The sequence below is a fragment of the Somniosus microcephalus genome, chromosome 31 (genome assembly GCF_052327205.1).
Source record: "Somniosus microcephalus isolate GS21.2 chromosome 31, FLI_Smic_1.0, whole genome shotgun sequence".
NCBI classification, from domain to species: Eukaryota; Metazoa; Chordata; class Chondrichthyes; order Squaliformes; family Somniosidae; genus Somniosus; species Somniosus microcephalus.
Genome location: NC_141017.1, coordinates 25,191,910 through 25,215,137, shown reverse-complemented (window position 1 = coordinate 25,215,137; position 23,228 = coordinate 25,191,910). Strand labels below are relative to the sequence as shown.

Genomic DNA, 23,228 nt, shown 5'->3' with positions numbered 1-23,228 from the left:
AGAATGGAAAAGGAGGGGGGGTGTTGCCCTGATAATAAAGGATGACATAAGGACAGTAAAGAGAAAGGATCTCGGCTCGGAAGATCAGGAAGTAGAATCAGTATGGGTGGAGATAAGGAATAACAAGGGGCAGAAAACACTGGTGGGAGTAGTGTATAAGCCCCCTAACAGTAGCTATACCGTTGGACAAAATATTAATCAAGAAATAGTAGGAACTTGTAACAAAGGTAATGCAATAATCGGGGGCGACTTTAACCTTCATATAGACTGGACAAATCAAATTGGCAAAGGTAGTCTGGAGGATGAGTTCATGGAATGCATGCGGGACAGTTTCCTACAACAATACGTCATGGAACCAACCAGGGAACAGGCTATTTTAGATCTTGTATTGCATAATGAGACAGAGTTAATTAGCAATCTCATAGTAAAGGATCCTCTGGGGCAGAGTGATCATAATATGATAGAATTTCATATTAAGTTTGAGAGTGACTTGCCTAAGTCCGAAACGAGAGTCTTAAATTTAAATAAAGTCAATTACATAGATATGAGGGGCAAGTTGGCTAAGGTAGATTGGAAAAATAGATTAAAAGGTATGGCGGTAGATAAGCAGTGGCTAGCATTTAAAGAAATATTTCATAATTCTCAACAAAATACATTCCATTGCAAAACAAAAACTCCGTGGCTAACTAAAGAAGTTAAGGATAGCATTAGATTGAAAGAAGAAGCTTATAATGTTGCGAAGAATAGTAGTAAGCCTAAGGATTGGGAGAGTTTCAGAAAACCAGCAAAGGATGACCAAAAAATTGATAAAAAGGGAAAAAATAGAATGAGAGAAAACTAGCAAGAAATATAAAAACAGATTGTAAGAGCTTCTACAAGTATGAAAAAGGAAGAGAGTAGCAAAAGTAAATGTTGGTCCCTTAAAGACTGAGACAGGAGAAATTATTATGGGGAATAAGGAAATGGTAGAAACGTTAAACAAATATTTTGTATCTGTCTTCACAGTAGAAGACACAAAAAGTATACCAAAAATGGTGGGGAACCAAGGGTCTAATGAGGGTGAGGAACTTAACGTAATTAATATAAGTAGGGAAAAAGTACTAGAGAAACTAATGGGACTAAAAGCCAACAAATCCCCTGGACCTGACGGCCTACATTCTAGGGTTCTAAAAGAGGTGGCTGCAGAGATAGTGGATGCATTGGTTTTGATCTTCCAAAATTCCCTAGATTCTAGAAAGGTCCCAGCAGATTGGAAGGTAGCAAATCTAGCACCGCTATTCAAGAAAGGAGGGAGAGAAGAAACAGGGAACTACAGGCCAGTTAGCCTGACATCAGTCGTCGGGAAAATGCTAGAATCCATTGTTAAAAAAGTGATATAAGGGCACTTAGAAAATCATAACATGATTAGGCAGAGTCAATGTGGTTTTATGAAAGGGAAATCGTGTTTGACAAATTTATTAGAGTTTTTTGAGGATGTAACTAGCAGGGTAGATAAAGGGGAACCAGTGGATGTAGTATATTTGGATTTCCAAAAGGCATTCGATAAGGTGCCACATAAAAGGTTATTACACAAGATAAGGGCTCATGGGGTTGGGGGTAATATAGTAGCATGGATAGAGGACAGAAAACAGAAAGTAGGGCTAAACGGGTCTTTTTCAGGTTGGCAGGCTGTAACTAGTGGGATGCTGCAAGGATCAGTTTTGGGGCCTCAGCTATTTACATTCTATATTAATGACATAGATGAAGAGACCGAGTGTAATGTATCCAAGTTTGTTGATACAAAGCTAGGTGGGGCAGTAATTAGTGAGGAGAACACAGAGTCTGCAAAGGGATATAGATAGACTGAGTGGGCAGTAAGGTGGCAGATGGAGCATAATGTAGGGAAATGTGAGGTTATTCACTTTGGTAGGAAGAATAGAAAAACAGAATATTTTTTAAATGTTGGTGTTGAGAGAGATTTGGATGTCCTCGTGCAAGAAACAAAGAAAGCTAACATGCAGGTACAGCAAGCAGTAAGGAAGGCAAATGACATTTTGGTCTTTATTGCAAGGGGGTTGGAGTATAAGAGTAAGGAAGTCTTGCTACAATTGTACAGGGCCTTGGTGAGACCACACCTGGAGTACTGTGCACAGTTTTGGTCTCCTTATCTAAGGAAGGATATACTTGCCTTGGAGGCGGTGCAACGAAGGTTCACTAGATTGATTCCTGGGATGAGAGGGCTGTCCTGTGATGAGAGATTGAGTAGAATGGGCCGATACTCTGGAGTTTAGAAGAATGAGAGATGATCTCATTGAAACATACAAGATTCTGAAGGGGATTGACAGGGTAGATGCTGAGAGGTTGTTTCACCTGGCTGGAGTGTCTAGAACTAGGGGGCATAGTCTCAGGAGGAGTAGCCGGCACGGGCACGATGAGCCGAATGGCCTCCTTCTGTGCTGTGTCATTCTCTGATTCATGATTCGGTGCCAGTTGGGACTGCGATCCTCGCAGTGCAGGAGTCTCTGATGTAAAGATCTTTTTTTTTCCTTCTTGTTTCTTCTCAGTTTCCCCACAGGGAGCACAGCTAAAGTCCATCATGAAAAAGAAGGAGAGCGGAGCGAGTTCTGAAAGCCCTCCAACAAAGAAGAGCCTTCAGTTTATAGGAGTGAATGGCGGGTGAGTAACCAGGGTCCGCAGTCTGGCGGCACATTCCCACTGCGCTGGTCGAGGTTCCCAGCTCTAGGCCCCTCCCCATTCACCAGAGTGACCCTTATTGAGATTCTCACTGATTCTCACTCTGAACAGACATCTGAGAAGTCTGTCGGTTCTGACTGATTAGCCCCTTCTACCCTTGCCTCAGAGCAAAACTGGAGAAAGTGTTCATTTTAATACTGGCGAGCTGGTATAACAGCTGTGTACCGTCACCCTTAGACCTGAATTTATACCCAGAGTTCCCTGCACAGCGAGCTCCTGATCTCGCCTGTGTTGTCACAGGGATTGCACTCTGCAATCAAGTCATCTGAGGGGGTGGGGCAGGAGGAATGTGTGGGCAGGGAAAATAAGTAGCAGACCTACCTCAGTTTGACAGCTGTTAAAGAGCAGTACTGTCAGAGGCCTGGACCTGGCTCTTTAGGCTCATGGATAGGGAAAGAATCACTCCGGGAACAAACCATGCAAACTGTCGAATAATCCAAAATTCAACTTATTAACCCCTCACCTCCTGAATAAACAAGGACTCTGTACGGTTACACAGTGAATGATCCTTACTCTGCTGAATAAACAGGGACACCGTACTGTTATACTGTGAGTGATCCTTATCCTGCTGAATAAACAGGGACGCTGTACTGTTACATAGTGATCCACATTTCCTTCTTCCCATCGCTATCCAGGGTTCCTTCTCCCCATCGCTATCCCGGGGTCCTTCTTCCCATCGCAATCCAGGGTTCCTTCTCCCTTTCGCTATCCAGAGTTCCTTCTCCCCATCGCTATCCCAGGGTCCTGCTCCTGGTCAAAAACTCCTGTTGCAACAGGTGGATGTGTGGAGAGGGTTGGGCTTACTGTGATCTTCCCCATTGATAATCTGCTGACACCCACTGTCTAAGTTTGAAAATGAAGAATGGTCCAATGGACAAGGGGTGAGGACAGCAGGTCTATAGGAAACCATATTCTGGCATCAGGTGGCTCCTTTGGGACATGAGGGGAGATAAGTGGGGGGGGGGTTAATCAGTTGAGAAGATTCCTCTGAGCATCAATTTCTTTCCCCTAGATACGAGTCAACATCTTCTGAAGAATCGAGTTCGGAGAGTTCATCGAGTGAGTCGGATGAGGAGAGCGCTGAGAGTGATTACCATGAGGCAAGTGAGAGGCTTCCAGGAGAGCAGATGGAGAAAGCAGAGAACAAGAGGACTGCAGCAGAACCTGTGCAGGAAGCCGCGCGTGTGCGGACTCCAGCAGAGCCAGCTCAGGGAACCGAGAGTGTGCGGACTCCAGCAGAGGTTGAGAAGGAAACCGAGAGTGTGCGGACTCCAGCAGAGCTTGAGAAGAAAACCGAGAGTGTGCGGACTCCAGCAGAGCCGGAGAAGGAAACCGAGAGTGTGCGGACTCCAGCAGAGCTTGAGAAGGAAACCGAGAGTGTGCGGACTCCAGCAGAGCTTGAGAAGGAAACCGAGAGTGTGCGGACACCAGCAGAGCTTGAGAAGGAAACCGAGAATGTGCGGACTCCAGCAGAGCTTGAGAAGGAAACCGAGAGTGTGCGGACACCAGCAGAGCTTGAGAAGGAAACTGAGAGTGTGTGGACTCCAGCAGAGCTTGAGAAGGAAACCGAGAGTGTGCGGACGCCAGCAGAGCCGGAGAAGGAAGCCGAGACCGAGGGGACTCGAGCACAGCACACAGCAAGATCTAAAAGGGAGGAGCAGGTGCAGATTGTAAGGAGTGAGGAGGATGTGAAGCAGATAGCTAAGAGAACAGAGGGAAAACCAGAAGAAACAGTCAAACAAAGAGAGGACAAAGCAGCAAAAGTCATTCATCATGAATTAGCGAGTTCAGAGCAGGAAGCAGACAGCAACATGTACGTAAATAAATTCTCACTTTTAATTTTGCAGAACTATATGAGCAAGGGCAGTGCTGCAAAATATCCCATGTTTTTCACTCAGCTCCCCATCAAACATTCCCAGGGCGGGTACAGCACAGGTTAGATACAGAGTAATGCTCCCACTACACTGTCCCATCAAACACTCCCAGGGCAGGTGCAGCACGGGTTAGATACAGAGTAAAGCTCCCTCTACACGGTCCCATCAAACACTCCCAGGGCAGGTACAGCACGGGTTAGATACAGAGTAAAGCTCCCTCTACACTGTCCCATCAAACACTCCCAGGGCAGGTACAGCACGGGTTAGATACAGAGTAAAGCTCCCTCTACACTGTCTCATCAAACACTCCCAGGGCAGGTACAGCACGGGTTAGATACAGAGTAAAGCTCCCTCTACACTGTCCCATCAAACACTCCCACGGCAGGTGCAGCACGGGTTAGATACAGAGTAAAGCTCCCTCTGCACTGTCCCATCAAACACTCCCAGGGCAGGTGCAGCACGGTTTAGATACAGAGTAAAGCTCCCTCTACACTGTCCCATCAAACACGCCCAGGGCAGGTACAGCACGGGTTAGATACAGAGTAAAGCTCCCTCTACACTGTCCCATCAAACACTCCCAGGGCAGGTACAGCACGGGTTAGATACAGAGTAAAGCTCCCTCTACACTGTCCCATCAAACACTCCCAGGGCAGGTACAGCACGGGTTAGATACTGAGTAAAGCTCCCTCTACACTGTCCCATCAAACACTCCCAGGGCAGGAACAGCACGGGTTAGATACAGAGTAAAGCTCCCTCTACACTGTCCCATCAAACACTCCCAGGGCAGGAACAGCACGGGTTAGATACTGAGTAAAGCTCCCTCTACACTGTCCCATCAAACACTCCCAGGGCAGGTACAGCATGGGTTAGATACAGAGTAAAGCTCCCTCTACACTGTCCCATCAAACACTCCCAGGGCAGGTACAGCACGGGGTTAGATACAGAGTAGAGCTCCCTCTACACTGTCCCATCAAACACTCCCAGGGCAGGTACAGCACGGGTTAGATACAGAGTAAAGCTCCCTCTACACTGTCTCATCAAACACTCCTGGGGCAGCAGGTACAGCACGGGTTAGATACAGAGTAAAGCTCCCTCTACACTATCCCATCAAACACTCCCAGGACAGGTACAGCACAGGTTAGATACAGAGTAAAGCTTCCTCTACACTGTCCCATCAAACACTCCCAGGGCAGGTAGAGCACGGGTTAGATACAGAGTAAAGCTCCCTCTACACTGTCCCATCAAAGACTCCCAGGGCAGGTAGAGCACGGGTTAGATACAGAGTAAAGCTCCCTCTACACTGTCCCATCAAACACTCCCACGGCAGGTGCAGCACGGGTTAGATACAGAGTAAAGCTCCCTCTGCACTGTCCCATCAAACACTCCCAGGGCAGGTGCAGCACGGTTTAGATACAGAGTAAAGCTCCCTCTACACTGTCCCATCAAACACGCCCAGGGCAGGTACAGCACGGGTTAGATACAGAGTAAAGCTCCCTCTACACTGTCCCATCAAACACTCCCAGGGCAGGTACAGCACGGGTTAGATACAGAGTAAAGCTCCCTCTACACTGTCCCATCAAACACTCCCACGGCAGGTGCAGCACGGGTTAGATACAGAGTAAAGCTCCCTCTGCACTGTCCCATCAAACACTCCCAGGGCAGGTGCAGCACGGGTTAGATACAGAGTAAAGCTCCCTCTACACTGTCCCATCAAACACTCCCAGGGCAGGTACAGCACGGGTTAGATACAGAGTAAAGCTCCCTCTACACTGTCCCATCAAACACTCCCAGGGCAGGTGCAGCACGGGTTAGATACAGAGTAAAGCTCCCTCTACACTGTCCCATCAAACACTCCCAGGGCAGGTACAGCACGGGTTAGATACAGAGTAAAGCTCCCTCTACACTGTCCCATCAAACACTCCCAGGGCAGGTACAGCACGGTTTAGATACAGAGTAAAGCTCCCTCTACACTGTCCCATCAAACACTCCCAGGGCAGGTACAGCACGGGTTAGATACAGAGTAAAGCTCCCTCTACACTGTCCCATCAAACACTCCCAGGGCAGGTACAGCACGGGTTAGATACTGAGTAAAGCTCCCTGTACACTGTCCCATCAAACACTCCCAGGGCAGGTAGAGCATGGGTTAGATGTTTAGATACAGAGTAAAGCTCCCTCTGCACTGTCCCGTCACGCACGCCCAGGGCAGGAACAGCACGGGTTAGATACAGAGTAAATCCCAAACCCAGTCTGAACACAGGTTTCTTATACTTTGGGTGGAAATTCTAACGAGTTTTGAGGACTTGTGCTGGGGGAATGTCTCTTTTTGGGTCAGATGTGACAGGCTTCCTCCCAGTGGAACTAATATTAAGTTACTTAGGTTCCTTTAGTGACGTGCTGAATACTATCAGTCACCGAAGTGGTGCAGAGGGAACTCAAACCCCTGAGTCAGAAGGTCGTGGGTTCAAGTCCCACTTGTCCACAAAATCCAGGCTGATACTTCAAGGGAGTGCTGCACTGTCGGAGGTGCCGTCTTTCAGATGAGACCTTAAACTGAAGCCCCGTTTGCCCACTCAGGTGGACGGAAAAGATCCCAAAACACAATTTAGAAGAAGAGCAGGGGAGTTCTCCCCTGGCGTCCTGGGCCAATATCGCAAGAAAAACAGAATATCTGGTTATTGTCACATTGCTGTTTGTGGGTTCTTGCTGTGCACAAATTGGCTGCCCCATTTCCTACATTACAAGAGTGACTACATTTCAAAAAGTACTTCACTGGCTGCAAAGCCTGAGGTGGTGAAAGGTGCTGTGTTTCAGAACATGATGGCGCAGACTCCCATGTATTCCCTCACTGATCCGCGACTCTCTTACTTTCAGGTTTGAGCTGACTGAGGGCTTGGTGTCGGCCTGCATGACTCTGCAGAAACACCTAAATGATCCAGACGGGTCCACAAACAAAGACGTGGTATGCTAGCTCGCTTTTTTATCAATGTTCGCAGTTGCTCTCCCCTCGTGTGACGCCGAGTGAAAAGCTCACAGTCTGTCTCCCCTGCAGACCTTTAGTTAAGTGTCTGATTATTTCATAGGCCCAGAAGCAGAGTGAGAGGGAGCACGTTGACAACACACGCTTCTTATAAATTCATAGAATCACACAGCGCAGAATGAGGCCATTTGGCCCATCGTGTCTGTGCCGGCTCTTTATAGGAGATCTCCAATTAGTCCCACTCCCCCCCCTGCTCTTTCCCCACAGCCCTGCAATTCTTTTCCCTTTTCAAGTATTTATCCAATTCCCCTTTGAAAGTTGCTATTGAATCTGCTTCCACCGCCCTTTCAGGCAGTGCATTCCAGATCACAACAACTCGCTGCATTAAAAAAAAAATCTTAATTTCCCCCAGGATTTTTTGCCTGTTATCTTAAATCTGTGTCCTCTGGTTACCGACCTGCCTACCACTGGAAACAGCTTCTCCTTATTTACTCCATCAAATTTCTTCATGATTTTAAACACCTCTATTAAATTTCCCCTTAATCTTCTCTGCTCGAAGGAGAACAATCCCAGCTTCACTAGTCTCACCACATAACTGAAGTCCCTCATCCCTGGGACCATTTTGGTGAATCTCCTCTGCTCCCTCTCCAAGGCCTAACATAATCTTACTTATGTTTCTGGCTGGACAAGTTCAACTTTGTTACTGTTGTCCAAATATGTTTAGTATTCATTTTGAAATATTTTCTTGATCAATATTAGCTCGTTTTAAGGTGATCCTTAAGATGTGGATGTATTGGGGGAGGCAGAAGAGGGATTCAATGGCAGGTGTGTTTGGGTGGATTGGTGTTTTGGGGATAGTCAGCAGGCTAAATGGGAGCGTGGGCTGAGAGTGTATTTGGGTGGGTTGATTTGGAGGTGGTATCTGAATATGTTAGTTGGGGGCATCTGGGCAGGTTGGCTGGGGTGTTGTGTGGAGGGTGTTGGCTGGGAGGTATCTGGATATGTTTGCTGGGGGTATCTGGGCAGGTTGGCTGGGGTGTTGTGTGGAGGGTGTTGGCTGGGAGATATCTGGATATGTTAGTTGGGGGTATCTGGGCAGGGTTGGTTGGGGTGTTGTGAGGGGGCGTTGGCTGGGGTGTATCTGGATATGTTTGCTGGGGGGAGTATCTGGGCAGGTTGGCTGGGGTGTTGTGTGGAGGGTGTTGGCTGGGGGGGTATCTGGATATGTTTGCTGGGGGTATCTGCGCAGATTAGCTGGGGGGGTAGCTGAGCAGGTTGGCTAACAGATTGTTAAGTTGTAATCTGTTCCTGATGAAATTCTTCTGAAATGCCCTGCAGAGAGTGAGCTATCTCACGGTGCAGCAGGAGTGGCTTTTGGTGTCGAGCCCGAAGACAGCAAATCCTGAGGCGGTACGCCGATACCTGGCCGTGTTTAAGGCGATGTCCCCGAATTTACTGGAGCTAATCGTCAACATGTCTGATGGGAATGGCAACACAGCCCTTCACTACACCGTCTCTCACTCCAACTTCCCCATTGTCAGGTTGCTGCTGGACACAGGTACCCTTCACCTCCTCTCTTACTGCAACTTTAGGTTTTTTTTATATTCGTTCCTGGGATGTGGGCGTCGCTGGCAAGGCCAGCATTTATTGCCCATCCCTAGTTGCCCTTGAGTAGGTGGTGGTGAGCCGCCTCCTTGAACCGCTGCAGTCCGTGTGGTGAAGGTGCTCCCACAGTGCTGTTAGGGAGGGAGTTCCAGGATTTTGACCCAGCGACAGTGAAGGAACGGCCGATATACTTCCAAGTCAGGATGGTGTGTGTGACTTGGAGGTGAACTTGGAGGTGGTGGTGTTCCCATGCGCCTGCTGCTCTTGTCCTTCTAGGTGGAAGAGGTCGCGGGTTTGGGAGGTGCTGCCGAAGAAGCCTCGGCGAGTTGCTGCAGTGCATCTTGTTGTTCCTCGTTGCTACACCATGTTCCTCCACTGGGAGAGAGGAACAAGACAGTATGAACCTTGCAATCAGGAACAGTCTGAGGCCATGGCTAACCATGGCTGTGCTGGAATCTCTAGTTCCAACTCCAAGCTACCCTTGACATAGTGTCAGCCTTGGCTCAGTTGGTAGCACTCTTGCTCTTTGAGTGAGAAGGTTGTGGGTTCAAGTCCAACTCCGGAGACATGAGCACAAAATCTAGGCTGACACTCCAGTGCAGTACTGAGGGAATGCTGCACTGTCGGAGGTGCCATCTTTCGGATGAGACGTTAAACCTGCCTGCTCAGGTGGACGTAAAAGATCCTATGACACTATTTTGAAGAAGAACTGGGGAGTTCTTCCCAGTTTCCTAGCGAATATTTATCCCTCAATCAACATCACTAAAAACAGATTATCTGGTCATTTGTGGGAGCTTGCTGTGCGCAAATTGGCTGCCACTATTCCTACATTACAATAGTGACTACACTTCAAAAGTATTTCATTGGCTGTAATGCAAGTCTGTCTTTTCTTTTTACACAAATGTTTCTGTCCCTATAAAGCTTTAAAGCTTTGCACCTTGTTAAACCTTGTGCTGCTGGAGATCTGCTGGTCGTGCGTTGCATACTTAACCTGTGCCGGCTCTCTTCTGTTGCAGGTGCCTGCAGTTTGGATAAGCAGAACAAGGCTGGTTACACCGCCATCATGCTGGCCTCGCTGGCTGCTCTACAGTCTGAAAATGACATGCAGACAGTAACGCAGCTCTTCCGCCTTGGAAACGTCAACGCTAAAGCCAGCCAGGTGGGTCAGAGGTCAAATCAGTGCTTTCCATCCATTCCCTTGCCGCTGTCCCAGGCGTGAGTCTCTGCCGAGTTACTCTCGGTGTCCTGGCCAATATTTATCCCACAACCAATATCACCAAAACAAATGATCTGGTCATTATCACATTGCTGTTTGTGGGAGCTTGCTGTGCGCAAAGTGGTTGTTGCGTTTCCTACATTACAACAGGGACCACACTTCAAAAAGTGGCTGTGAAGCATTTTGAGACATCCTGAGGTTGTGAAAGGAGCTATATAAATGCATTCTTCCTTCCTCCCATGGCCATCAGGGCTCTGTACTGGCCAAACTATCGGTAGCTGCAAGCAAGATAAAGGAATTAGAAAAACTTTTACCAAAGTCACAACCGTGATTGCTATGTAACAGCCGGAGATTCCAGCCGTCCCTTAGCCGAGTCTCACTTTTATAAACCGAACTGTCATCAATTAGATAGTTAGATCACTCTATCCTGGGATGGCTCAGAATGTGGCCCTGAGCACTGGCTGCAGTAAAACAAATTCATCCTGAAAATAAAGCCGGCAGAGAATCGCGAGGCAGAGCAGTGAGATAAGAGCAGGACATGGGGACAGGGATTCAAACTAGTAAAAGGGAAATTTATGGCTGATATCGAGGTTCTTCACACAGACAGTGATCGACACTCCAATGGGGCTCTCGGGCATAGTAGTGGAGGCAACAACTGCAATCATTTATGGAGCAGTAAGCCACAGAAATGGGGGAGTGCAGGGTGTTTCTGGATAGATGCATTAAGCTGGGTTGAATGGTCTTCCTCATCTATGATTATCTTGGGAACTGAGACACAGGCCTGGCTACAGATCATTCTCTCCTGTGATATTCTTAGTCTCACTGAGATAGGGGACCATATACTGCAGAGATCAGGGCCCTCAGGAGAACCACCAGGGCTAAAAGGGTTAAATGATGAGGACAGGTTGCATAGACTAGGCTTGTATTCCCTCGAGTATCGAAGATTAAGTTCATAGAATCATAGAATGGTTACAGCACAGAAGGAGGCCATTCGGCCCGTCGAGTCCGTGCCGGTTCTCTGTAAGAGCACTTCGGCTAGTCCCACTCCCCCGTCCTTTCCCCGTAGCCCTGCAAATTTTTTTCCTTCAGGTACTTATCCAATTCCCTTTTGAAAGCCACAATTGAATCTGCCTCCACCACCCTTTCAGGCAGTGCATTCCAGATCCTAACCACTCACTGCGTAACAACGTTTTTCCTCATGTCGCCTTTGGTTCTTTTGCCAATCACCTTAAATCTGTGTCCTCTAGTTATCGACCCTTCTGCCAATGGGAACAGCTTCTCTCTAGCTACTCTGTTCAGACCCCTCATGATTTTGAACACCAATTGAAAATTCCGAAACTGAGATTGATCGATTTTTGTTGGGTATTAAGGGTTATGGAACCAAGGTGAGTAGATGGAGTTAAGATACAGATCAGCCATGATCTAACTGAATGGCAGTACAGGCTTGAGGGGCTGAATAGCCTACTCATGTTCCCAGGGCCCTCAGGTGAGGTGAGGATGGATAAAATTGGCAGGGAAGCTAATGTAGATTAAATGCTGACTCAGGCATCTTCGAGCTGTCAATGGGCCTCAGCTATCAATGGGTCCGAGCTGTCAATGGGCCCGAGTTGTCAATGGGTTCCAGCTATCAATGGGCCCGAGCTGTCAATGGGCCTGAGCTGTCAATGGGCCCCAGCTGTCAATGGGCTCGAGCTGTCAATGGGCCCCAGCTGTCAATGGGCTCGAGCTGTCAATGGGCCCCAGCTGTCAATGGGCTCGAGCTGTCAGTGGCCTCGAGTTGTCAATGGACCCGAGCTATCAATGGGCTTGAGCTGTCAATGACCTCGAGTTGTCAATGGACAAGAGCTGTCAGTGGCCTTGAGTTGTCAATGGGCAGTGCCTGCTGGGTTTTCCTTGCCCCATAATTTGGAAGCTGCAGTAGACCCTTGATCCCGAAGGGGTTAATGCTGACAGTATTTACCCTTTTCTTGCGACAGGCGGGCCAGACAGCGCTGATGTTGGCGGTCAGCCACGGGCGGGCGGAGATGGTGAAGGCCCTGCTGGCGTGCGGGGCAGACGTCGGCATCCAGGACGACGACGGATCAACGGCACTGATGTGCGCCTGCGAGCACGGTCACGCAGAGATTGTCCGGCTCCTGCTGGCGATGCCAGGCTGCGACATAACTCTGGCAGACAACGTAAGTGTGTTAAAGAGGGACCGCTCCCCGGTGAGACCAGTGCAGGTTTGGTGTGCACAGTATGGGGGTAGTGGATACAGAGACAGTGGCTGGGTTCTTACCTGAAGAGGTGCGTTGGGGGCGGGACTGCTGCCTTTCGGGTTCTAGTCCCGCCCCTAGCGATGTACGACGCACAGACGCTATTTTCCCCTGATTGGTCTTGTTAAGCCCCGCCCTGCGGGCTTGCCGGCCAATTAAGAGAAAGCTGGTGTCAGATGATGTAATTTGATGATGCTTCATCTGCTGGTTTTCTTAAAGGGGCCACCACCATATCTTTTTGACAGATGATTTTTTCAGTGTTTGACAGCATTGAGGTGCTGCAAACACTGACAATCACTGTACAAAGGTGAGCTCTTGCACCCAGGCTCTCCAGTGACTCTCTCCTTAGGCTAAAACAGATGGCAGCTGCAGGTAAGGTTACAGAAGCGATCTGTCACTGGTGAGAGAGGTTCTCCCAATGAGGTGAGACTACACAAACACTTCAAAGCTTGTCACGTACAGAAAATTCTGAACACATTAAAAATGACTTTCCCAACATTTTCTTACCTCTGCAACTCACCAGTGTCCCATTGGATCCTTCACACCACTTCTGCAGCTGTCATCTATACACAAACATTACAGTAGACCCACAGCACGCCACACTTACCCTGGCAGACTTACTACGTCGGGAAGCCCGCAGTAGAAGTGTCAAAATTGGAAAAAGCCTCTTAACTGCTTGTTAACTACCTGTTAACAAGCAGTTAAGTGGCTATAATCCTCTTCCCGCCGCTAGGAGTCGGGTCCCTGCACAAATCGGGGATGCGACTCCCGGGAAGATTGATTGGAGGCGGGTTGGAAGCGGGTTCGGGACCCGCTACCAATCTTTTTGATTTTGCCAGCGTCCCGCCTCCAAACCTGACCCCTGAGCGCCGGCAAAATCGCCCCCAGTGTGTGCACAGTGCGGGGTAACGGGTACAGGGACAGTGTGTACAATGGCCTAGAAATTCGGGGGTTTAGCGCCGGCTGTTAAGACTGGTTTTGCGGGAAAAAATGGCTTCCCCTCCCATGTACCGCGCCGGATGCCATATTGGTGAGGGCATAAAAGAGGCATTGTTTAGCTTCATCTGAAGCAGACGTTAGACCATTAACATATTCAAATAAGGGGTTGAACGTCTGCTTCTGCTCCCGCTTGCGAAATTGGCCTGCATCTGAGGCAGCCAGCACCAGCGATGTCTTCCCGGGAGTAAACAAACGCTAAATAGCGCCAAAAGGGGCGGGGGGGTGGGGGGAAATTCTAAGTACTTACTATTATCATCTCTGACCATGAGCTCCAAGCCCTCTCCGATCCTGGCCCCGAGCCCCGACCTACCCTCCAAAGTCCAGCACTGGGCTGAACACCACATTAATGATAATAATAATAAAATTCGAAGATAAACTGCAGCCAGATGCCTGCTCATGATAATGTAAGTTGCTACAGTGCAAGGTCAGTTTTTACAACCACACGCCCTGCATGTGTTATAAATTTTACAGCAGCGAGTAGGTAAAAGTCGGAGAAACAATGGTAGCTGATTCACAATAATAAAAAAAACGTCACTGTTGAGAGTCATTCAAGTCATAAATACTCGATCCGAGTTGCTCAACTGCATATACGTTCAAACATCTCAGGAAGAAACATGACTTAAAGATATACGTCATTTACTTCAAATATTTTGATTTAAACTAACATCCTATTGGCAGCAAAAATGGTCAGTGCTGAGGGAACATGCACTTTTTTCAATTTAAAAATCCATTGTTGAAGTGTAAAGGAATAATCAGAATTTATCAATATTTAAAAACTGGTTGACGTAAGTAAACTACTAAGCACTTGGTGTTAGTATAAAACAAGGCTTTAATCAACTGTTTCACAACCATGAGTTCCAGTTACATCACTAGTTCCTGGTTACAAAAACGCCCTGAGCAAGCTGGGCCCACTCCCGAGTATTTATACTTTCCTTGGACGGCGCCACCAGCTGGCCGCCCAGTGTTATCTCATGAGTCATTTCTACATGAATGGTAAGATTCATGACACTGGTATTGCACAAATGGATGAATATATCTTGGTGCCGTCTTATAAAACTAGAATGGCAAAACCACAGCTGGTCAGCACTTTTTAGAAGACCATCATGCCTCAGGAATTTTTTGCGGGCGAGCGCAAACCTCGCCTGGCGGTGGCAAACCTCACCTGGCGGGGGCACCGCCTGTGTCCGGGCTTTATCGGATTTTTCGACACAGTACGGGGGGTAATGGGGACGGAGAAAGTGTGTGCACGGTACGGGGGTGCTGACTGTTTTTTAACGTGCGGGATGCTCTTTGACAGTCTGTTAATTGTCTATCTGCAGGATGGCAGCACCGCACTCTCTATCGCAGCTGAAACCGGACAGAATGATATTGCTGCCCTTCTCTATGATCACCTGAATCGCTCCAAGACTCCCAGCTCCTCCCCGGTGAGCAGCTCGTCAGCCCATCCTCAAGCCGCCAATTACCGAGCCGCTGAAACCTGCGGGAACACATGCGCCGCCTCCTCCTCCTTCCATTCTTAATCGTTGATTTCCTCCCACCGCCTAAGTCTCCTTCCGACTGCACAGCTGGGACAGGCCAGCTCGAAGGGGTCTCCATGACAACCGCCAGTCACTCAGGAGGAGATGCCTGTCGAGTGGGCGCAGAACCGCGTCAGCTCCACGTCACCACATTTTAAAATCCAATCTTTGTTCATTACCTCCTCCACAGTATTAACATCTTGAACCTGTTCCCACCTATCTACCTATCTATCTATCTATCTCTCTCTCTATCTATTTCTCTATCTCTCTCTATCTCTCTCGATATCTCTATCTATCTCTCTATCTTTATCTATCTTTCTCTCTATCTATCTATCTATATCAATCTATCTCTCTATTTCTCTATCTATCTTTCTCTCTATCTCTCTACCTATCTATCTCTATCTCTCTAGCTCTCTATCTCTCTATCTATCTATCTATATCTCTCTATCTCTATCTATCACTCTATCTATCTATATCAATCTATCTATCTATCTATCTATCTATCTATCTATATCAATCTATCTATATCAATCTATCTATCTATCTATATCAATCTATCTGTCTCTATCTATCTATATCCCTATCTATCTATATCTCTCTATCTATCTCTCTATCTCTCTACAGTATCTCTATCTATCTATATCAATCTATCTATCTCTATCTATATTTCTCTATCTCTATCTACCTACCTATCTATCTCTATCTATATCTCTCTATCTCTCTATCTATCTATCTATCTCTCTATCTCTCTATCTCTCTGTCTATCTCTCTATCCCTCTCTCTCTCTCTCTCTCGTTCTGCTGTGCGTAGGCTGGCAGTGACACAGAATGACCAGCACTCCAAGTTTCCCCTTTCTCTGGGGCGCCTTCCCCCTGTGGTGACCATTGTACAGGCAAAGCAGAGCAGTTATGTTAAACTTGCTTTGAGCCTCGCTGAGACCAGGCTTGGCGTGCTGAGACCAGGCTTGGCGTGCTGAGACCAGGCTTGGCGTGCTGAGACCAGGCTTGGCGTGCTGAGACCAGGCTTGGCGTGCTGAGACCAGGCTTGGCGCGCTGAGACCAGGCTTGGCGCGCTGAGACCAGGCTTGGCGCGCGGAGGCCAGGCTTGGCGCGCCGAGGCCAGGCTTGGCGCGCCGAGGCCAGGCTTGGCGCGCCGAGACCAGGCTTGGCGCGCCGAGACCAGGCTTGGCGCGCCGAGACCAGGCTTGGCGCGCCGAGACCAGGCTTGGCGCGCCGGGACCAGGCTTGGCGCGCCGGGACCAGGCTTGGCGCGCCGAGACCAGGCTTGGTGCGCTGAGACCACGTTTGGTGTGCTGAGACCAGGCTTGGTGCGCTGAGACCAGGCTTGGTGCGCTGAGACCAGGCTTGGTGCGCTGGGACCAGGCTTGGTGCGCTGAGACCAGGCTTGGTGCGCTGAGACCAGGCTTGGTGCGCTGAGACCAGGCTTGGTGCGCTGAGACCAGGCTTGGTGCGCTGAGACCAGGCTTGGTGCGCTGAGACCAGGCTTGGTGCGCTGAGACCAGGCTTGGTGCGCTGAGACCAGGCTTGGTGCGCTGAGACCACGTTTGGTGCGTTGAGACCAGGCTTGGTGCGCTGAGACCAGGCTTGGTGCGCTGAGACCACGTTTGGTGCGCTGAGACCAGGCTTGGTGCGCTGAGACCAGGCTTGGTGCGCTGAGACCAGGCTTGGTGCGCTGGGACCAGGCTTGGTGCGCTGGGACCAGGCTTGCTGCGCTGAGACCAGGCTTGCTGTGCTGTGCTGTGCTGAGCTGGGCACAGTTCCGATCTCCATATTACAAAAAGGACATAGAGGCACCGGAGGAGGTGCAACAAAGATTTACAAGGATGGTACCAGAACTGAGGGGTTATACCAATCAGGAAAGACTGCGCAGGCTGGGGCTCTTTTCTCTCGGAAAGAGAACTCCGAGAGGTGACCTGAGCGAGGTCTTTAAGACAATGAAGGGGTTTCGTAGGGTAATAAAATGTTTCCACTTATGGGAGAGTCCAAAACTAGGGGCCATAAATAGAAGATAGTCACCAATAAATCCAATCGGGAATTCAGGAGAAACTTCTTTACCCAGAGAGCAGTGAGAATGTGGAACTCGCTCCCACAGGGAGTGGTTGAGGCGAATAGCAGAGATGCATTTAAGGGGAAGCTAGATAAACACATGAGGGAGAAAGGAATACAAGGATATGCTGATAGGGTGAGATGAAGAGGGGTGGGAGAAGGCTCGTGTGGAGCATAGACACCGGCACGGAGCAGTTGGGCCGAATGGCCTGTTTCTGTGCTGTATACCCTATGTAACAGTTGGTGTGCTGCAGCCCCGGACAGTCAGTGCCCTCAGGTGGCGATTCTTTGAATTGCCTCAGGTTTTTTTTAAGGGAACCTAACAAGCCCATTCCTTTCACAGACTGCCCTCTCATGGACTCCGCCCACTCACTCACTCACAGTCCTGAGGACGAGGACCAACCACAGCTAAACCTCAGGAGCTTAAGTTCAGGGAGATCTCTCCCATCTCGCAGGCAATCGTGGAATAGGCCAGAACGTCGCTCCAGCCTCTGACCAGTTTAGGGCGACCACTCACTCGGCTTTGAACTGGACAGCCTAATTTCAAGGGAGGGGGAGAGGGAGGTGGGTCGCACCCAATCATTTTGAGAGATGAAAGCCAGGCAGTTTTCCAGTGGTGGATTTATTATTTATAGGTTGTGAGTGGGCCTGATCACAGAGATAGATCACACCCTCACCGGCGGGTTATCCCATTTCCATCCCCCCTCCACTCCCCACCTCCCCATCTTGCCATATGTCCAGTCGTTATTAAACTAAAACCCGGTCTGCTATTGGACTGGGCACAAAGGGCTGCCCTTGTCCAGTTACAATCCTGAGGGACACCTCCATACCAAAGTTACCAGTCATTTTTTGGAGGGCGCGCAGCCCCTTTAAGTGGTTACGCCGCCCATTCACGGTTTCGCGCATAACGGTACCGGCAGAAAGCTGCGCGATCGCGCGGCCGCGCACCTTATAGGGAGCGTTGCTCCATTCCCTTCCCCTTCAGGGGGTTCATCCTCTGGAATTTCCCAGATTTTTTCCCCCCAAATTGGCCTGTGTTTTTATCTGGCTTTTCGCCCCTCCCAGGAGATCACATGGTTTCGAGTGGGGTGGTGTGTACATATTGTGATTCACAAGTTATCGCAATTGTGTGGGACAAGCTGGATGGACCAGAGTGTCTTTACCTGTCTGTCATTGTTCGTATGCCCTTGTTACCTCTGGCCGACCTCCCATCTCTGCCACCCTCCGCAAACTGGAGCTCATCCAAAGCTCGGCTGCCCGTGTCCTAACTCGCACCAAGTCCCGTTCACCCATCATCCCTGTGCTCGCTGACCTTCATTGGCTCCCGGTTTGGCAATGCCTCCATTTTAAAATTCTCATCCTTGTTTTCAAATCCCTCCTTATCTCTCTAACCTCCTCCAGCCCCACAACCCTCCGAGATCTCTGCGCTCCTCCAATTCTGGCCTCTTGCACATCCCCGATTTTCATCGCTCCACCATTGGCGGCCGTGCCTTCAACTGCCGAGGCCCTAAGTTCTGGAGTTCCCTCTTTAAACCTCTCTGCCTCTCTTCCTTTAAGACGCTCCTTAAAACCTACCACTTTGACCATGCTTTTGGTCATCTGCTCTAACAGCTCATGTGGCTCGATGTCAAATTTTGTTTGATAATCGCTCTTGTGAAGCACTTGGGGGTGTTTTACTCTGTTGATCTGTCTCTCTGTATCTTTATAACCGTCAATCTCGTTCATCCAGTTCTTTATTAAGTGTATGTGTTCTTTATTAAATCTGTGGCCCTCACTCTACCGGATGCACATTGCTTCCAATCCCTGTCTCTGTGCTCACATTCAGGGTGCGGTCCGATTGTAAATGAGCGAGCACTGTGCAGATAATTAAATGCCTGTATTTATTTATTACAGGGCCCACCTGTCCACGCTCACCACTCTCTGTCCGAAGCCCAGCAGTAGGCCCGAGTGCCACCCGATTCAGCTCCTTACGCTGCACCCGTGGAAATTTCGACAGGATGTGCCCGAAAAGACTGAGGGCAGCCACATTCCCCCCACAGTGGCACAGTCGGGCGGTGTGCGGGGTGGGTCCAGATTGCGCACGGCACTGAGACGCTGTGGCGTTTCCTGTCGCCTGTGTTAATTAACCCTCGGAGGACTGGAGCACCGCTTGTACATGACGCTGAGGCATGAGGTGGGAGCGAAGGGGCGAATGGGAAGGAAAACCTTCGCACTCTCCCGGTTGTAAAACCTGCTGCGGCAACCCGCACGACAATCCGTCCGTCGGCCTTTTATATGAAGAAAATATATAGACGTTGTAAAGGACAATTGGCCTATCATGGCTTCAGGCCGTCCAGTTTGATTGTGACTGTCACTGGTGCCCCAACCCACCCCCTCCGCCACCCCTCCCCCATCCCCTCTTCCACCTCCCTCAGTTGACAGCTTGCCTGTTCGCTGCTGCTAGGATTCTCAGGGCACGGTCACGAGGAGCTGCCTCCGACCAATGGAGCCCCTCCCTCCTCACCCACCCAGCCGTGGGCTATGCCCCTAACGATGCCTCTGTCAGTCAGTCAGTCCTCGGGCGAGCTCACTGCCCCGATGACACCGCTTGCGGTCAAAACAGCATCTCCAGGCCCGCAGATGCAGAGTTTAGCCTGACGGGACCTGACACGGCAGAGGGGGGGGGGGGGGGCTGTAAACACAACAACCAGGCTACGCCACAACACTGCCGTGTTCCGGCACGCTCCGGCGGACTCTAAGACGGCCATGTTAGGAATGGCGCCAATCCAACCAGAGCCCAGCTGAGGACGAGGCCGGATTCACACCTCCCGGAGATAAGGCCGGAGTCTGGTTCTGAACTCCCCGTAAGCAAGACGCACAACCTGTTTTAATATCTCCCAGGGTTCAGTGGGAAGACGGTGGAGATCGATCCCGGCGCTGAACATCATGCAGTGTTCATGTTACCCTGGCTCAGGCAGTCTGACCCGGGCCTCCGGGAGAAAGTGGTACCTGGAGATGGGTGGGGGGGGGAAGGTCAGAGGTTGCTCCCAGCCACTAACTCAGAACTGGCAGAGCCTGGGATGCCTGAGGGGAAATAAAGAATTTCACTCAATACACAGGGCGTGATGCTTCAACAAGCAAATAGTTTGTGAGGGTGGGGTGGGTGGAGAACGCAGGAAGACAATGACTACCCAGCCAGAGATCAGTGTGGACCAGCCCAGCACAGTCTCGTAGCGTGGAGACCAGTGGCCTGTAGATATTGGAAGGGGTTGGGGGGAGTGGGGTAGGGGAAACATTGGGGCGAATTTTCACTACCATTTGACTTCAATGGAAACCAAAATTGGGCGGGGTTCAGGAAACGGAGAACCAACCCGCTACCCCATTGGGTTCAAATTTCAAAACATTTATTTAAAATGTCACTTTTTGTTTTGTTTCAAAGGGGTGTGAAGGAAATGGATGGCCCAGGTTCAGACTGTACCCAGCGTTGACTATGAAGATGGTGCAATTGCACCATACACAGTTATACACCCTCCTGCCCCCTCACCATAGCCTCACCTCACCACGATATATAAACCAAATGTAGTGGATTTCTTGTGTGTATTACTAAGCTGATATTTACAGGTCTGGTTACAGTCCCCCTTTCCTGCCGCTCTCCATTTTATCTTCTTACTACTAACCTGTTGTACTTCATCCCTGTCGGTTTCGTTGCCCTCTGCGGGTCACCGACACCAGCCGCACCCCTTGGCGCCATTGTATTACCCTTTATACAGAAATATCTATCAAAGAGTTTTGTAATCCACATATTGCAATACACCGAAAAGGGATTATTACTGGCCTGTGCTTTATTTCATCGACCGACTCGCTTCGAGAGTGCAGCAAAATCGCGTTAAAGGGGGGGAATCTAGAACTCGGGGGCATAGTTTCAGGATAAGGGGTCGCCCATTTAAAACGGGGAGATGAGGAGGAATTTCTTCTCTCAGAGGGTCTGTGGAATTCTCTTCCTCAGAGAGCTGTGGAGGCTGGGTCATTGAATATATTCAAGGTGGAGATAGACAAATTTTTGAACGATAAGGGAGTCAAGTGTTATGGGGAGCGGGCAGGGAAGTGGAGTTGAGGCCAAGATCAGATCAACCATGATCTTATTGAATGGCGGAGCAGGATCGAGGGGCCGAATGACCGACTCCTGCTCCTACGTCTTATGTACTTATGTATGTTCTTATTTCAAAGGCGAGGAGGATGAGAATCAGAGGGCGGATGGGGCAGTGACTGTTCGACAGATCGGTAGCAGGAGAGAGGGTTGAGAGTTCAGTAGGCCAGGCCGGGGTCTGTTTGGACAGATATACTATACAGCACAAGCCCATTTGGAACAAATATATATCTGAATAATTTTGCACCTTTCATTGTAAATGTGTGCCTGGGAATTTATAATAGAAATATAAAAATAAGGACAGAATGTCTGACTTTAAAATGTGGACTGAATTACCTCTGCTCACCAAGGTTCAAATCAAATCAAATCAACTTTTATTGTCATTGTTAGTGCACAAGTGCAGTACAACGAAATGTAGGCTTGCGGCTCCCGAGAGTGTACAATTTGGATTAGGACACTTAAACATTTCAACATACATTTGTACATATATATTAGCATAAATATGACCATAATAAAGTGCATCGGCAGATGTGCAGGCTTTAGTGTTTATTTGTGGAGTTCAGTAGGATGACAGCCCTGGGAAAGAAGCTGTTCCTAAATCTGGTCGTACGGGTGCGAATGCATCTGTAGCGTCTTCCAGATGGTAGGAGGGCGAACAGACTGTGGCTGGGGTGGGTAGGGTCTTTGATGATGGACCGTGCCCTCCGTAGGCAGCGTTTCTGATATATATGTTCTATGGTCGGTAGCCGGGTGCCGGTAATGCGTTGGGCAGTTTTGACTACCTGCTGCAGGGCTTTCCGGTCATGGGAGCTACAGCTGCCGTACCATACCGTGATACAGTTTGTCAGGATGCTCTCTATAGTGCAGCGGTAGAAGTTAGAGAGGATCGGGGGTGACAGATTACATCCCTTCAGCCTCCTCAAGAAATATAGGCGCTGCTGGGCCTTCTTCACCAGAGAGGAGGTGTTGAGGGACCAGGAGAGGTCTTCCGTGATGTGGACTCCGAGGAACTTAAAGCTGGCCACCCTTTCCACCTCCGCCCCATTGATGTGGATGGGGGTGTGACTTCCGCCTTTGGACTTCCTGAAGTCCACGATTATTTCCTTTGTTTTCTTGGTGTTAAGGGCCAGGTTGTTGTCGGCGCACCACTTCACGAGATGCTGGACCTCCTCCCTGTAGGCTGACTCATCGTTGTTGGTGATCTGGCCTACTACCGTGGTGTCATCTGCAAACTTGATGATGGTGTTGGAACCATTAACAGCCACACAGTCGTGGGTGAAGAGGGAGTAGAGGAGGGGGCTCAGCACACATCCATGTGGGGCCCCCGTGTTCAGGGTCAGGGGGGGGAGGTGTGGTTACCTAATTTGACAGACTGGGGTCTGTTTGTTAGGAAGTCCAGGGTCCAGTTGCAGAGGGAAGTGTTCAGGCCAAGAGTTTGGAGTTTGGTGGCCAGCTTGTTGGGGACGATAGTGTTGAATGCTGAGCTGTAGTCTATAAACAACATTCTGATGTAGGTCTCCTTACCATCTAGGTGATTCAGTGCCGAGTGTAGAGCAGTTGTGATTGCATCCTCCGTTGCAATCTCCCACTCTCTAACCCTGCTTCACCTGAAGATTACACTGGTCTTGAGGATTTCCAGTGTACTGTAATTTTTCTTGGCTCTGCGTGGCCCCTTTTAGGGGCAGCGTGAGCCATTCAAAATACTGTGCATGCACGGTTTTTACAGTGAAATGCTGGCAAGTTGGCTGCGTGGGTCCCCTGAAGCTCTGTGCGACCACGCAACTTAAAGGGAACATTGATATACACACACACATTTATATATCTATATACACGCACGTATACACGCACATATACACATAC

At 49.4% G+C, this 23,228-nt stretch overlaps 1 protein-coding gene across 1 annotated transcript in view; it reads left to right on the top strand.

Moving 5' to 3' along the window:
• Nucleotides 1-21,051, top strand: part of LOC147097658 (KN motif and ankyrin repeat domain-containing protein 2-like) — a 179,081-nt gene extending 158,030 nt beyond the window's left edge. Inside the window, 8 exon segments of the mRNA XM_085971654.1 lie at nt 2,544-2,655; nt 3,746-4,546; nt 7,479-7,566; nt 8,923-9,142; nt 10,206-10,348; nt 12,382-12,582; nt 14,979-15,083; nt 19,136-21,051. Coding sequence (XP_085827780.1) covers nt 2,544-2,655; nt 3,746-4,546; nt 7,479-7,566; nt 8,923-9,142; nt 10,206-10,348; nt 12,382-12,582; nt 14,979-15,083; nt 19,136-19,183 — 1,718 coding nt within the window. The 3' untranslated portion in view covers nt 19,184-21,051.
• The last annotated feature ends 2,177 nt before the right edge of the window (nt 21,052-23,228 follow it).